The 14,015-nt window shown below is 44.9% G+C and overlaps 1 protein-coding gene across 16 annotated transcripts in view; it reads left to right on the top strand.

Moving 5' to 3' along the window:
* The window catches only part of NRXN2 (neurexin 2), a 2,907,124-nt gene that overhangs the window by 2,310,588 nt on the left and 582,521 nt on the right, over positions 1-14,015 (top strand). For all 16 annotated transcript variants that reach the window (XM_040327841.1, XM_040327834.1, XM_040327835.1 and 13 more), the window contains one exon: positions 2,808-2,989. In XM_040327841.1, coding sequence (XP_040183775.1) covers positions 2,808-2,989 — 182 coding nt within the window. The remainder of the gene's footprint in view (positions 1-2,807; positions 2,990-14,015) is intronic.

Here is a 14,015-nt window from a genome sequence, read left to right as displayed (position 1 = left end):
AAAAGAACAATAAATGCCTTCTCCGCTGCAGATGCTGCCATTTTGAGCGACTAGACATGTCACATACAAGCCTATGCACTTCCCTCAGTAGTGAGACACAACCTTTATGAGTGTCCCTACTTAACGGATCTCAGTTGTGGTCCGTGTTTTCAACTGTTACTGTTTTACAGCATGTGGAAGCTGTATACTTCTTTATGAATCACACTGTATTTTACAGCTTGTTAAACACAACCTTATGGGCCAGATTCACGTATCTGAGCGTATCTTTGTGCGGGCATAGCATATCCTATTTATGCTACGCCGCTGCAACTTAGACAGGCAAGTGCAGTATTCACAAAGCACTTGCTCCGTTGGTTGAGGCGGCGTAGCGTAAATTGGCCGGCGTAAGCATGCATAATTCAAATTTGGAAGAGGTGGGCGTGTTGTATTAAAATGATCCGTGACCCCATGCAAATGAGGGGCCGAACGAACGTAAGTTGCGTTCACGTCGTAGGCAGTGTTCGACGTATCTTAGGCATTCTATCCGACGCATGCGCACTGGGATACGTCCACGGACGGCGCATGTGTCGGATAGAATGCCTAAGATACGTCGAACACTGCCTACAACGTGAACGCAACTTGCGCACAGCCCTATTCATGTACAACTTACGTAAACGACGTAAAATTCTACGGCTGTTCCGACGTCCATACTTTGCATTGGCTGCGCCTCATATAGCAGGGGTAACTTTACGCCGGACGTAAGCCTAATGTAAATGGCGTAGCGGGCGCAAGTACGTTCGTGAATCGGCGTATCTACCTCATTTGCATATTCTACGCGTAAATCTACGGAAGCGCCCCTTGCGGCCAGCGTAAATATGCACCCAAGATACGACATAAGAGACTTATGTCAGTCGTATCTTGGCAACAGTGAGATACGCCGGTGTAAGTCCTTTGTGAATCTGGGCCTAGATCTTTAGGTATCTGTATAGATGAAAAAACATGCATACGGTATATACAGTGCCTTGCGAAAGTATTCGGCCCCCTTGAACTTTGCGACCTTTTGCCACATTTCAGGCTTCAAACATAAAGATATAAAACTGTAATTTTTTTTGAAGAATCAACAACAAGTGGGACACAATCATGAAGTGGAACGAAATTTATTGGATATTTCAAACTTTTTTAACAAATAAAAAAACTGAAAAATTGGGCGTGCAAAATTATTCAGCCCCTTTACTTTCAGTGCAGCAAACTCTCTCCAGAAGTTCAGTGAGGATCTCTGAATGATCCAATGTTGACCTAAATGACTAATGATGATAAATAGAATCCACCTGTGTGTAATCAAGTCTCCGTATAAATGCACCTGCACTGTGATAGTCTCAGAGGTCCGTTTAAAGCGCAGAGAGCATCATGAAGAACAAGGAACACACCAGGCAGGTCCAATATACTGTTGTGGAGAAGTTTAAAGCCGTATTTGGATACAAAAAAAATCCCCAAGCTTTAAACATCCCAAGGAGCACTGTGCAAGTGATAATATTGAAATGGAAGGAGTATCAGACCACTGCAAATCTACGAAGACCTGGCCGTCCCTCTAAACTTTCAGCTCATACAAGGAGAAGACTGATCAGAGATGCAGCCAAGAGGCCCATGATCACTCTGGATGAACTGCAGAGATCTACAGCTGAGGTGGGAGACTCTGTCCATAGGACAACAATCAGTCGTATACTGCACAAATCTGGCCTTTATGGAAGAGTGGCAAGAAGAAAGCCATTTCTTAAAGATATCCATAAAAAGTGTTGTTTAAAGTTTGCCACAAACCACCTGGGAGACACACCAAACATGTGGAAGAAGGTGCTCTGGTCAGATGAAACCAAAATCGAACTTTTTGGCAACAATGCAAAACGTTATGTTTGGCGTAAAAGCAACACAGCTCATCACCCTGAACACCCCATCCCCACTGTCAAACATGGTAGTGGCAGCATCATGTTTTGGGCCTTCTTTTCTTCAGCAGGGACAGGGAAGATGGTTAAAATTGATGGGAAGATGGATGGAGCCAAATACAGGACCATTCTGGAAGAAAACCTGATGGAGTCTGCAAAAGACCTGAGACTGGGACGGAGATTTGTCTTCCAACAAGACAATGATCCAAAACATAAAGCAAAATCTAAAATGGAATGGTTCACAAATAAACATATCCAGGTGTTAGAATGGCCAAGTCAAAGTCCAGACCTGAATCCAATCGAGAATCTGTGGAAAGAACTGAAAACTGCTGTTCACAAACGCTCTCCATCCAACCTCACTGAGCTCGAGCTGTTTTGCAAGGAGGAATGGGCAAAAATGTCAGTCTCTCGATGTGCAAAACTGATAGAGACATACCCCAAGCGACTTACAGCTGTAATTGCAGCAAAAGGTGGCGCTACAAAGTATTAACTTAAGGGGGCTGAATAATTTTGCACGCCCAATTTTTCAGTTTTTTATTTGTTAAAAAAGTTTGAAATATCCAATAAATTTCGTTCCACTTCATGATTGTGTCCAACTTGTTGTTGATTCTTCAAAAAAAATTAGTTTTATATCTTTATGTTTGAAGCCTGAAATGTGGCAAAAGGTCGCAAAGTTCAAGGGGACTGAATACTTTTGCAAGTCACTGTATGCTTATGTGTTAAATTCTACCAACATATATACTTATTGTTGGGTATTGAAAAATATAATATTTTTCAATATTATATGATCGCTTAATTTCATGATAAAGGCCTGTAATTCCCAACCTTAGTTTGAAACATGAATGTATGTCCTGCTATGAGCTTATAGTATCTCCCCTTCCTCTCTTTTAGCTGGTACCACATATATATTCGGAAAAGGAGGAGCTCTTATTACCTATACCTGGCCTCCTAATGACCGTCCCAGTACAAGAGCTGATCGACTTGCAGTTGGCTTTACTACACAACAAAAGGATGCAGTATTACTTCGAGTAGACAGTGCTTCTGGTCTGGGAGACTACTTGCAGCTTCACATAGTAAGGAAATAATCTTTTGATATTTAGTATTGTTTGTGTCCAATATTTCTGCTCTTTTTTACATTTCTTCTTCACACTTGTTTTCGTCATTCCCATCAGGTCTGAAGGCAAGTCTAGAAGCAGTATACAAGGGTCATTTGTTTAACCACATATGTTGTGTCCCTGAAATCAGAATAAATATAACAAATATATATATATTTTTTTACATGTACAGTGGGACACGATAAGTTAGAAACAAGCTATTGGATGTATAGTAACCAAAAAGTCACTATAAAAACACCAAAAACATGTTGATCAGCTGGGTATAAGCCTTCCCATTCCCAGCATGCTCCAGGATTTTGTAATGTCCTATGAGGATGGAAGTCTTTCAGTTTAGCACTTTTCTACTAGCCATTTTTTTCAGTCCAGATAATTAAGTAATGTCATCAGTAATAAAGGGCATTCATCACACTGACCGCAGCTTTATCAAAATTGATTTGTGGGAAACAATCCAACTTGCACAGGTAAAAAGAAAACAGAGTATTCTTACTGATAACCATATTTGTGTCCATACAAGAATATCTCACCACTTATTGCAAGCTCATGTTATCTGGCGGACCACACTATGGGGCTGAAAAAAAGTGCGTCGGGTGAAGCCTTAATTAGGCGCATGAACCAGCGTAGCAGCCGACGCATTGCAAGTGATATGTAAAGCCGCGCCAAACTCCCTATAGAAGTCTATGGGAGAAATCAAAAGTGTTCATTTTAAAGGATAATATGCAAGTTTTGTCCTAAAACGTGTTTGGGGACCTCAGTCCTGCCCCAGGGGACATGTATCAATGTTTTTTTTATTTTTTAAAACGTCCGTTTTTTCGGGAGCAGTGAAATTAATAATTCTTAAAGTGAAACAATAAAAGTGAAATATTCCTTTAAATTTCGTACCTAGGGGGGTGTAAAGTCAGCATGTGAAATAGCGCATTTTTCCCGCACTTAGAACTGTCCCTGCACAAAATGACATTCTGAAGGAAAAAAAGTCATTTAAAATTCACACGCGGCTATAATGAATTGTCGGCTCTGACAATTCAGAGAGGATTCATTCATAAAACAAAAACAAAAAATGTGTAGGGGTTCCCCCAAATTAAATTACAAGGCCCTTCAGGTCTGGAATGGATATTAAGGGGAACCACCGGGCAACCCTTGACCGGTGGTTGTGGGGGTCTGCGGGTAGGGGGCTTATCAGAATCTGGAAGACCCCTTTAACAAAGGGGACCCCCAGATCCTGCCCCCCCCCTGTGTGAAATGGTAATGGGGTACATTGTACCTCTACCATTTCACCCCAAAAAAATGTCAAAAGTGTTAAAAATGACAGTAGCCGGTTTTTGACAAATCTTTTAATAAAATCTTCTTTCCGTGGTTTTTCTTCTTCTTCTTTCATTCGGGTTTCTTCCTCTGCTTCTTTCTTGGGTCTTCTCGTCCACATCTTGCCCGACGTATTGTTCTATCTTCTTCTCCATCCGTCGGCCTTCTCGTCCCACATCTTGCCCGGTGTCTTCTATCTTCTTCTCCGTTCGTCGGTCAGCCTTCTCGTCCACATCTTTTTCTTCCCCGGACGCATCGCTTGAAATTGAATTAGCCGCCGTGTTCCGTTCCTGGGACCCGCCCCCCTCTGACGCCACAAGTAAACTCATTTAAAAGTCATGTGCGTCAGAGGGGGGCAGGGTCACAGAGCATCACGCGGCGGGGGAATTCAATTTCAAGCGCGCCGTCCGGAGAAGAAGAAGCCGCCGCACTATGCGGACGAGCTTCCAATTGAAGTTCCCGCCGTGTGACGCTCATGTGACCCCGCCCCCCTCTGACGCACATATACCACACGCAGAATTTCATATGAGTTTACCTGTGGCGTCAGAGGGGGGCGGGTCCCAGGAGCGAAACACGGCGGGGTCTTCAATTTGAAGTGCAGCGCCCAGAAGATCAAGAAGATGTGGACGAGAAGGCCGACGGGCGGAGAAGAAGATGGGAGAAGACGTCGGGCAAGATGTGGACGAGAAGACCCAAGAAAGAAGCCGAGGAAGAAACCCAAATGAAAGAAGAAGAAAAACCGCGGAAAGAAGATTTTATTAAAAGATTTGTCAAAAACCGGCTACTGTCATTTTTAACACTTTTGACATTTTTTTTTTTGTGAAATGGTAGAGGTACAATGTACCCCATTACCATTTCACACAGGGGGGGGGGGCGGGATCTGGGGGTATTCCCCTTTGTTAAAGGGGTCTTCCAGATTCTGATAAGCCCCCCGCCCGCAGACCCCCACAACCACCGGGCAAGGGTTGTGGGGATGAGGCCCTTGTCCCCATCAACATGGGGACATCCTCCCCATGTTGAGGGCATGTGGCCTGGTGCAGTTCAGGAGAGGGGGGGGGCCGCACTCTGTCCCCCCCTCTTTTCTGCGGCCGGCCAGGTTAACGTGCTCGGATAAGGGTCTGGTGTGGATTTTTACGGGGACTCCACGCCATTTTTTTTTATTAGGGGTGGAGTTCCCCTTAAAATCCACACCAGACCTGAAGGGCCTGGTATGGATATTTGGGGGTATCGCACGTCATTTTTTTTGTTTTTACGGCGGGGTTCCCCTTAATATCCATTCCAGACCTGAAGGGCCTGGTAATTTAATTTGGGGGGACCCCCATACATTTTTTTATTTTTAATGAGCAATGACTGTATTCTTTATAGCCATGAGTACTTTAAAATTACTTTTTCACTTCAGAAATGACATCTTGTACAGGGACAGTTCTAAGCACGGGAAACATGCGCTTCACAGGCAAGTTATACCCCCCTCCCCCCCTGTATGAAATTTAAAGGAATATTTCACTTTTATTATTTCACTTTAACCACTTCCATACCGCGCCTATTCTGGCACTTCTCTCCTCCATGTAAAAATTATATTCATTTCCTGGGAAATTACTCAGGACCCCCAAACATTATATATATATATATATATATATATATATTTTTTTAGCAGACACCCTAGGGAATAAAGTGGCGGTCATTTTTTATTTGATTTCCAACGGTATTTGCGCAATAATTTTTCTAACGCCTTTTTTTTTTGGCCCAAAAAAAAAACCGGTTCATGAATTTAAAAATAACAAAACATTAAAGTTAGCCCAATTTTTAGGGATAATGTTGATGTTACACCGAGTAAATAGATACCTAACTTGTCACGCTTTAATATTGCACACACTCATGGAATGGCGCCAAACTTCGGGACTTAAAAATATCCATAGGCGATGCTTGATTTCTTTTTTACAGGTTACCAGTTCAGAGTTACAGAGGAGGTGTAGGGCAAGAATTATTGCTCTCGCTCTAACGCACGCGTCAATACCTCACATGTGTGGTTTGAATGGTGTTTACATATGTGGGCGGGACTTACAAGCATGTTCGCTTCTGAGTGCGAGCTACTAGGGACAGGGGCATTTTAGGACTTGTAATAGGACTGGTGTGTGACAGGTCCTCTTTATGGAGAGAGGCGGGGTCAATAAGACTGGAAAGCATGGTATTGGCAAAAAAAACAAAAAAAGATCTCATGCTTTCAGCTGCAATCATGTTCGTTCAGCACAGTGGTGTAGCACTTTGACCTAGCAGCAAAAGGGTCGCTGGTTCGAATCCTGCCCGTGACACCATCTGCCTGGAGTTTTCTCTCCCTGTGCCTGTGTGGGTTTCCTCCCACAATATAAAAACATGCTGTAAATCGGATCCGGTCTAAATAAGCCCTAATATATAGTAGTATATTTAGGTTTTGTGCTGCCCTAGGCCTGACTACATTTCTGCACCTACTAATAGAAAAATTACCCACCCCTTCCTGTCAAGGCCACACCCTGTTTTTGTATGACCCGCCCAGGATTTTTCAGGGGACACACACTAGTTCTGGGGGGGAGGGGGGGCACTGGATTCCCTTAATTTGCATAGTTTTTCTCTCACTTCCTGTTTGGCTATGGGGCAGGAAGTGAAGGCAAATCTCCCCAATTGGACACAGATAATACAAAATAAACTGACCAGGCCTATAACCCTCCCTCACTCTATCCAAAATTAAAGAAAATAAAAAGTGTTGATTCTAGTTCTAGTTTAAGCACAAATTTCAGAGAGTTTTGAGAGGCCTAAGAAAATATAACCATGCTAATAGGCCAGGATACAGCGTTGCTAATATGTATGAATGTGTGTGTTAGGGCCCCTCACAAACACCACCCAATGTTAAATAAAAAATTATTAATTTGCAAATAAGTATTATCTGCTCATTTTTTGGGGATGTCTGCACCCCTGATAGTGACAACATTTGTGAGGTGTCTTCACCCTTTCTAATTCAAATTCATTCACTTCCTGTCACATAGCCAAACAGGAAGTGAGGCTAAATCCTTACTAATATCTTTTCTTGGGGACACAGAGATCAATCTAAATAGTTTCCCATTATGTAAATTGCACTCTAGCATTTTGCTGTGTACACCCCAAATTATTAGGGATCTTGGACTTTGGGGTCCATTTACTAAAGGCAAATCCACTTTGCACTACAAGTGGACAAGCAAGGAAGAAAACAAAACAACTTTGCTTCTACAGGATTGGATGTTAAAAGCATCAGTGCTTCCTCTCTGATTTTCAGCGACTATGCTTGTACTGCAGAGTGGCTTTGCCTTTACTAAACCCCAAACTAAATAATCATTTGGGTCAGGGATCCTCAAACTACGGCCCTCCAGCTGTTGTAGAACTACACATCCCATGAGGCCTTCAGACATGACTAGGCATGATGGGAATTGTAGTTCCTGAACAACTGGAGGGCCGTAGTTTGAAGACCCATGATTTGGGGTGTACACAGCAGTGCTGGAGTGCAATTTGCTTAATGGGGACACTAGTTAGATTGACCTGTGTCCCCAAGAAAAGACACTGGTAGGGTTTTAACCTCACTTCCTGTTCAGCTGTGTGACAGGAAGTGAAGCCAATTTTAAGAAAAGGGACACAAAGCTCAACCCAAAAAAAAAAACAAGCAGGGGTTCTAACACTCACTTGGCTTCCCTCAAACACCCACAATTAGAATAGGATTGCCTTGCGCTAGATTTAAGCACAGTGCTGTAAAAGCACTTCAAGCCTGTCCATCAATACCCCCCCCCCCCAACAGGCCATGTTTGCAAGTTTTCCTTCATCTTGCACATGTGCTTTAAAAGACAGTCTGGACAGCAATTGTTGATAAGAGAAATCCACAAAACATGTCCTGTCGGGGGTACTTGAGGGCTGAGGACCACTGCAGTAAAAAGAAAATACTTACCACTTTGTCTTTAATTTCCTGGTGATTAAACATGGCAGCAAACTTTTCATTCGTACACACCAGGAAAGAAGCTTAGACAAAAATCACACCTAATTTGTTAGGCCAAACCTATTTCAGCTGCAGCTGTCAAAATCTGTAGCATGAAAAAGTAACAAAAAACAAACTTCAAAATTTGAAAGTAATTTTTATTGGTCAACAAAACAAGGAAAGCAAAAAAGACAAACAAACAAAAACACACACACACAAACATAAATACATTTAAAAAATCTAAATAAACATAGGTTAACCGTCCCAACATCTTCAGAAATATTTTTCAAAATAAGGCAGCAGAGACAAATACATCAAATTGAACATCATTTAAAAATAAACAAAAAACATTGGCAAAATAAAAATAAACATGCTTCAAAACACATTTCTGTTTAGCAACAACATGCCTGCCCCTTTCAGGGCAGCTGAGGACTGCTCTATCCACGCTTTTTATAACATGTGTGCTAGTAATGAAGCAATTGAAATCACATGAACAAATTCCAGTCTCTAGTTTGGGTGAGGTTGTAAGTGATTACACCTGTTAAGGATGTCCTTAAATTACTAACCCACCCACGCTCTATGAGCATGCTCAGAGACATCCAAGTGATTTTCACCCTCAAAAAGAAAATAAAACATTTCTAACTGCCTGAGCATGCTCAGTTCAGCTCACATGCAGGAACAAAGCTGCAATGGTTGCTGAAAGCATGAGAGCTGTGTTTTTTTCCCCTGAACTCATGCTTTCCAGGCTGAAGGGGAGGTCTTAGTGAATTATTACGTAACAAAAATAAATAATAATAATTAAAACGCCCCTGTCCCTATTGGCTCCCAGTCAGAAGCGAACACACACATTTTTTTTTTCAGGTTACCAGTTTATAGTTACAGAGAAGGTCTAGTGCTAAAAGTATTGCTCTCGCTCTAACGCACGCGTCAATACCTCACATGTGTGGTTTAAACGATGTTTACATATGTGGGCGGGACTTGCGTAAGTCTTCGGCTTGGTCTGGAACGTGAGGGGTTAAGCCCACGCCGAAAAACAGCGTGGGGTCCCCCCAGATCCAGACCAAACCCCCATCCCAGGCACGCAGTCTGGCCCGGACAGGAATGGGGGTGGGGACGAGCGAGCGCCCCCACTCCTGAGCCGTACCAGACCTCATGCCCTCAACATGGAGGAGTGTGTGCTTTGAGGGAGGGGGGCACTGCCCCCCACCCCAAAGCACTCTTGTCCCCATGTCGATGGGGACAAGAGCCTCTTCCCGACAACCCTAGCAGTTGGTTGTCGGGGTATGCGGGCGGGGTGCTTATCGGAATCTGAGAGCCCCTTTAATAAGGGGGCCCCCAGATGCCGGCCCCCCACCCTATGTGAATGAGTATGGGGTACATCGTACCCCTACCCATTCACCTGGGGGAAAAGTGTAAAGTAAAAAAAACACACCACATACATTTTTAAAATAATTTATTAGTCAGCTCCGGGGCCCCCCCCTTTCTTCTTTTAGCTCTTTCACAAGGGGGGGGGTGTCTCTCCCGATCTTCCGCCGGGGCCCTGGGCTTCGCCGATTTCTGCCGGGGGAGGGCCCCACCCCCATTCCTGTCCGGCCAGACTGCGTGCTTGGGATGAGGGCTTGGTCTGGATCTGGGGGGAACCCCACGCTGTTTTTCGGCGCGGGTTTAACCCATTACGTTCCAGACCAAGCCTAAGAGCCTGGAGGGGAACTCGCGCAGGTTTTTGTTTTGAAATTTGGTGCGGAGTTCCCCTTCATGGTCAGCGCAGGCTGAAAACAGTTCGGAGATTCCCATGCGCCGCGTCACGCACAGGAATTACAGCTACGCCGATTGGTATTTACCAAGATTTTCTCAGCGTACTGACAAGGCGCACGGGAATCCCTGAAATTTCTCTGTACGCATGCCCAGTATGCAAATGAACCTCCTGAGGTTCAGGTGTACTATGTAAGCGTACAGGGATCGGTTCCCTAAAATCACTTTCACTTTCAATTCGGCCCGCAACACACATTCAAACACGTCACCACACTTCCCCCGCATCACCCCACCTCCCCCCTAATAAACTCCCGCCCAAATCCCCGCTATTTACATTTCAATATGCCGTGCGCCAGGTCTATAGTAGTGCTCAATGCGCCCTCTCCTGGGCGCACTGTGCACTTTAGTAAATAAAGAAATACGCTGCCAGCGTATTTCTTTAGTAAATGTCAAAAACACTTTTACTCTTGCCTGTGCGCAGTGAGTCATGGTGCACAGGCTTGGTAAATCAGCCCCTGTGTATCTATCTATCTCTCTCTCTCTCTCTCTAACTGTCTGACTGACTTCTCTTTAACAAAGCCGGAACACACTACACGAGGCCGCCTTACAGGCGGCCTTATATAGTGTGGGGCGTATACTAAACCCCCTGAGCCATAATTGGCCAAAGCCACCCTGGCTTTGGCCAATTATGGTTCTTCGTTTTTTTGGGCGCTGTGATTGGCCAAGCATGCAGGGTCATGGTGCATGCTTGACCAATCATCAGCGCGCAACGCCGCAGTGAATTATGGGCCGACGCGCGTCACTCAAATTTTGCGCAAACGACCCGTTTTGTTCGAAATTCTTAGAACGTACGAACAGACGATGTTCGAGTCGAACATATGTTCAAGTCAAACGACAAGCTCATCCCTAATGTTCAACAGACCCAACAGTTTTTGTATCAGTTTACTTTCAAAGTCTCTCCCTTGGTCAGAGTCGATTCGTTGTGGTAATCCATAATGAACAAAGAACTTCTCTACCAAGACTTTGGCCACCGTTGAAGCTTTTCTGATCCTTGGTTGGGTATGCTTGGGCATACCTGGTGAAGTGGTCTGTCACTACCAGAAAATTTCCTATTCCACTTCGATCAGGCTCCACGCAAAGAAAGTCTGAGTGGGGTAATTCTTCTCTGATGAGGTTAAACTCCTACTCACATAAGCCACTGGGCGTAGACAACCGCTGTGCTCTTGATACAACACTCCTTCTAGCCCCTCTCTACTGGCATCTACATGTAACTCATAGGGTTTTGATGTATCTGCGTAGGCCAGAACTGGGGCAGAACTGGGGCCCAAGACGATGTTCTATTGAACGAAACGCGTCGGGAGAAGACACTGACCTTTTCTGCCTTTTATTGTACAAGCGCTTTTATTACCTCCGGTCACACGTGAGTGTAAATTTTTTATTCCCTTTAAAATAAATTTCAACCATATGCAGTATCACGCTATGTGTGTTTTAATTTCCTTTTGGTCAATCATCGATTCTCGTGTCTGAGACTTCTATATGGTTATCGGCTAATCAACAACACCCAGGAGGAAGGACTATTGGATCCTACATCCCTTTCCCCCAGCAGACGACATCAGGTTCTCAGTAACCTACAAGCCTGTATGACTTGATAGGTGTACACCTATTCAAGTCTCAACATCTGGTAAGCAGACATCTATATCCATCTTCATGGTTTAAGGAACTTATACTTTGTTGTCCCTCATCTGCTTCAGAGATCTGGTTCTACTGTGGACTTTGGCTTATCTGTTACTTGCAATTGTCCTATCATATGGACTTTGTTTTATACTTTCATCAGCGCCACACTTTTGTTTTTCTATGATCAGGTTCATATCACCTACAGTTTTCTCCATCAATCTCTGGAAGGTTGCTGGGGCGCCTGACAGCCCCTGGGGCATACGATTAAACTCAAAGAAACCCACTGGGGTGATGAAAGCCGCCTTCTCTCTATCTTCTTGGCGCATGGGAATTTGATAACCACTCTTCAGGTCCATGACACTGAACCACTGAGCTCCTGACAGACTCTGTAGTGCATCCTCAATCCGAGGGGTAGTGTACTGGTCAGGAATAGTCTGCTTGTTGAGGGTTCTGTAGTCGGTGCACAACTTTAGAGAGCCATTTTTCTTCCTTACTACTACTATGGGGGAAGCATAGGGACTCCTGGATTCTTGGATAGTTCCGATCCTTTTCAATTCTGCAAGCTGCTCCCTGAGATCTTCCAAATCCGTCAGGTGAACTCTTCGGACCCGTTCTCTGAAAGGCTTGTCCTCTCTCAATCGGATCCTGTGGGTGGTGCTTTTTGCACATCCGACATCAAACTCGGTCTTCGAGAATATCTTCTGCCACCTACTAGGTTGAGCTTCCATCCTCTCCTTCCATCCTGGTGGAAGTTCAGCGCCATCAGGCTGGTGACTCTTCTTTGAGTCTTCTATCTTTTTGCCATCCGCCAGATCGGACAGGCTGACGGGGGTGGCTTGATGGACCCGGCCCAGTAGCACTCTGGCTGGCACTTTCACAGGGCTGGCGGTGGGGTTCCGAATGTTAACGAATACCCATCCACGATTTTTCCAGGTCGGGTTCAAGGATAAGAAACGGGCCCGGCTGAGACCAGGTGAGTTTGACTGAGGCAGGTTACTTCTCCAGGCTGCAGGATCTTCATGGTTTTCCCTGACCGGCAGATCCTACCCACTCCTTCAGGGGCATTTTTCTCCATCACCAGCTGGTGGAACACCTTTCTTAACATTGGATGTACCCTTTGAACTGAGACCTCTGCTGCTTCGATTAAGGGGGTCAGAAGTCTCCGGACCAAAGCTGTGTTTGTCCCTATGATGAGGGAGCTCTTATGGGCCCCTGGGGGCCGAGGGCAGACTATCACCAGGGTATCGAAGGTCAGGCATATTGGTAAATACCCATCATAAGGGAAATTCTGAGTTCCAATGCCCCATATCTCCAACTCTTCTAACTTCTGCAAAGGCAAATGAGAAAGCTACTGATCGTAAAAGTCTCTGTACAGAAGAGTCACTTGCGCTCCCGTATCCAGGAGGGCCTTGGTGTATATGCCTTCTACTTGAATGGGCACTAATGGGGAAGGCCCCACTAAATTCTCAGGGAACTTCCGAGGTGTGGTTTTCCCTCTTCCTTGTAACTTAAATTCTCACCCCTCTCTTGTGAGGATCCTTTTTGGCCCCTACCCAATCACGTGGGCGGGAATTTGGAGGTCATCTCGGAGGGAGTTTCTCTTTCTGCCTCTGTCCCTTTGTTTCTGGTTACACATTGGAGCTGTCTACGATAGGTGGGCTCCCGGTTGACTCCTTCACCGGGGCCCTCTGAAGTTTTCTGTCGGCCTGTACTTTGGTGGGTTGGCGTTGACCGGGCTGGGGCAAACTTCTCTAGTGTGTCCTATCCCTCCGCAGTTGAAACAGAATATAAACCTTCTTGGTTTATGTTGTTGGTCGTAAGGCCCATGGGCGGGCTTCTCGGCTTCATCCCTTCTGGTCTGGTAAGGGGAAAACCCTGCTTGGCCGGTTAAAGCAGCTACTATCTCCGTCAATTAAGACACTTGTGTCTTTAGGAGCTCAACTTGGGGATCATGGTCCTCAGGGGGCCACAACACGCACTCGTGCAGGAGTTTATGTGGCTTGGTACTTGTTCTTTTGATCTAGGAGGTCCTCCTCCTGTCGAATGATCCGGATCAGATCAGGATACTTCAACACTCTGCTTCCCTTTTGGGTTCGCAACTGAAAGACAATAGGGTCCATGGGCTGGGCCCCCCTTACCACTTGTTGGAAGTGTGTTTTGTCCACTTCTTTGGGATTTATCCCTTTCTTTAACAACATCCGGTGCAAGATCTTATCCAGGCGGCTGAGAAATTCAGAGTTTTTCTCCCTTCTTTTGAAAGCAGTGCTCTAATTGGCAGCAGAGCTCACTGAT

Source organism: Rana temporaria, chromosome 11 (assembly GCF_905171775.1).
Source record: "Rana temporaria chromosome 11, aRanTem1.1, whole genome shotgun sequence".
NCBI lineage: Eukaryota > Metazoa > Chordata > Amphibia > Anura > Ranidae > Rana > Rana temporaria.
Note: the sequence above shows the minus strand (reverse complement) of the source record. Positions and strands in the feature narration are given on the sequence as shown.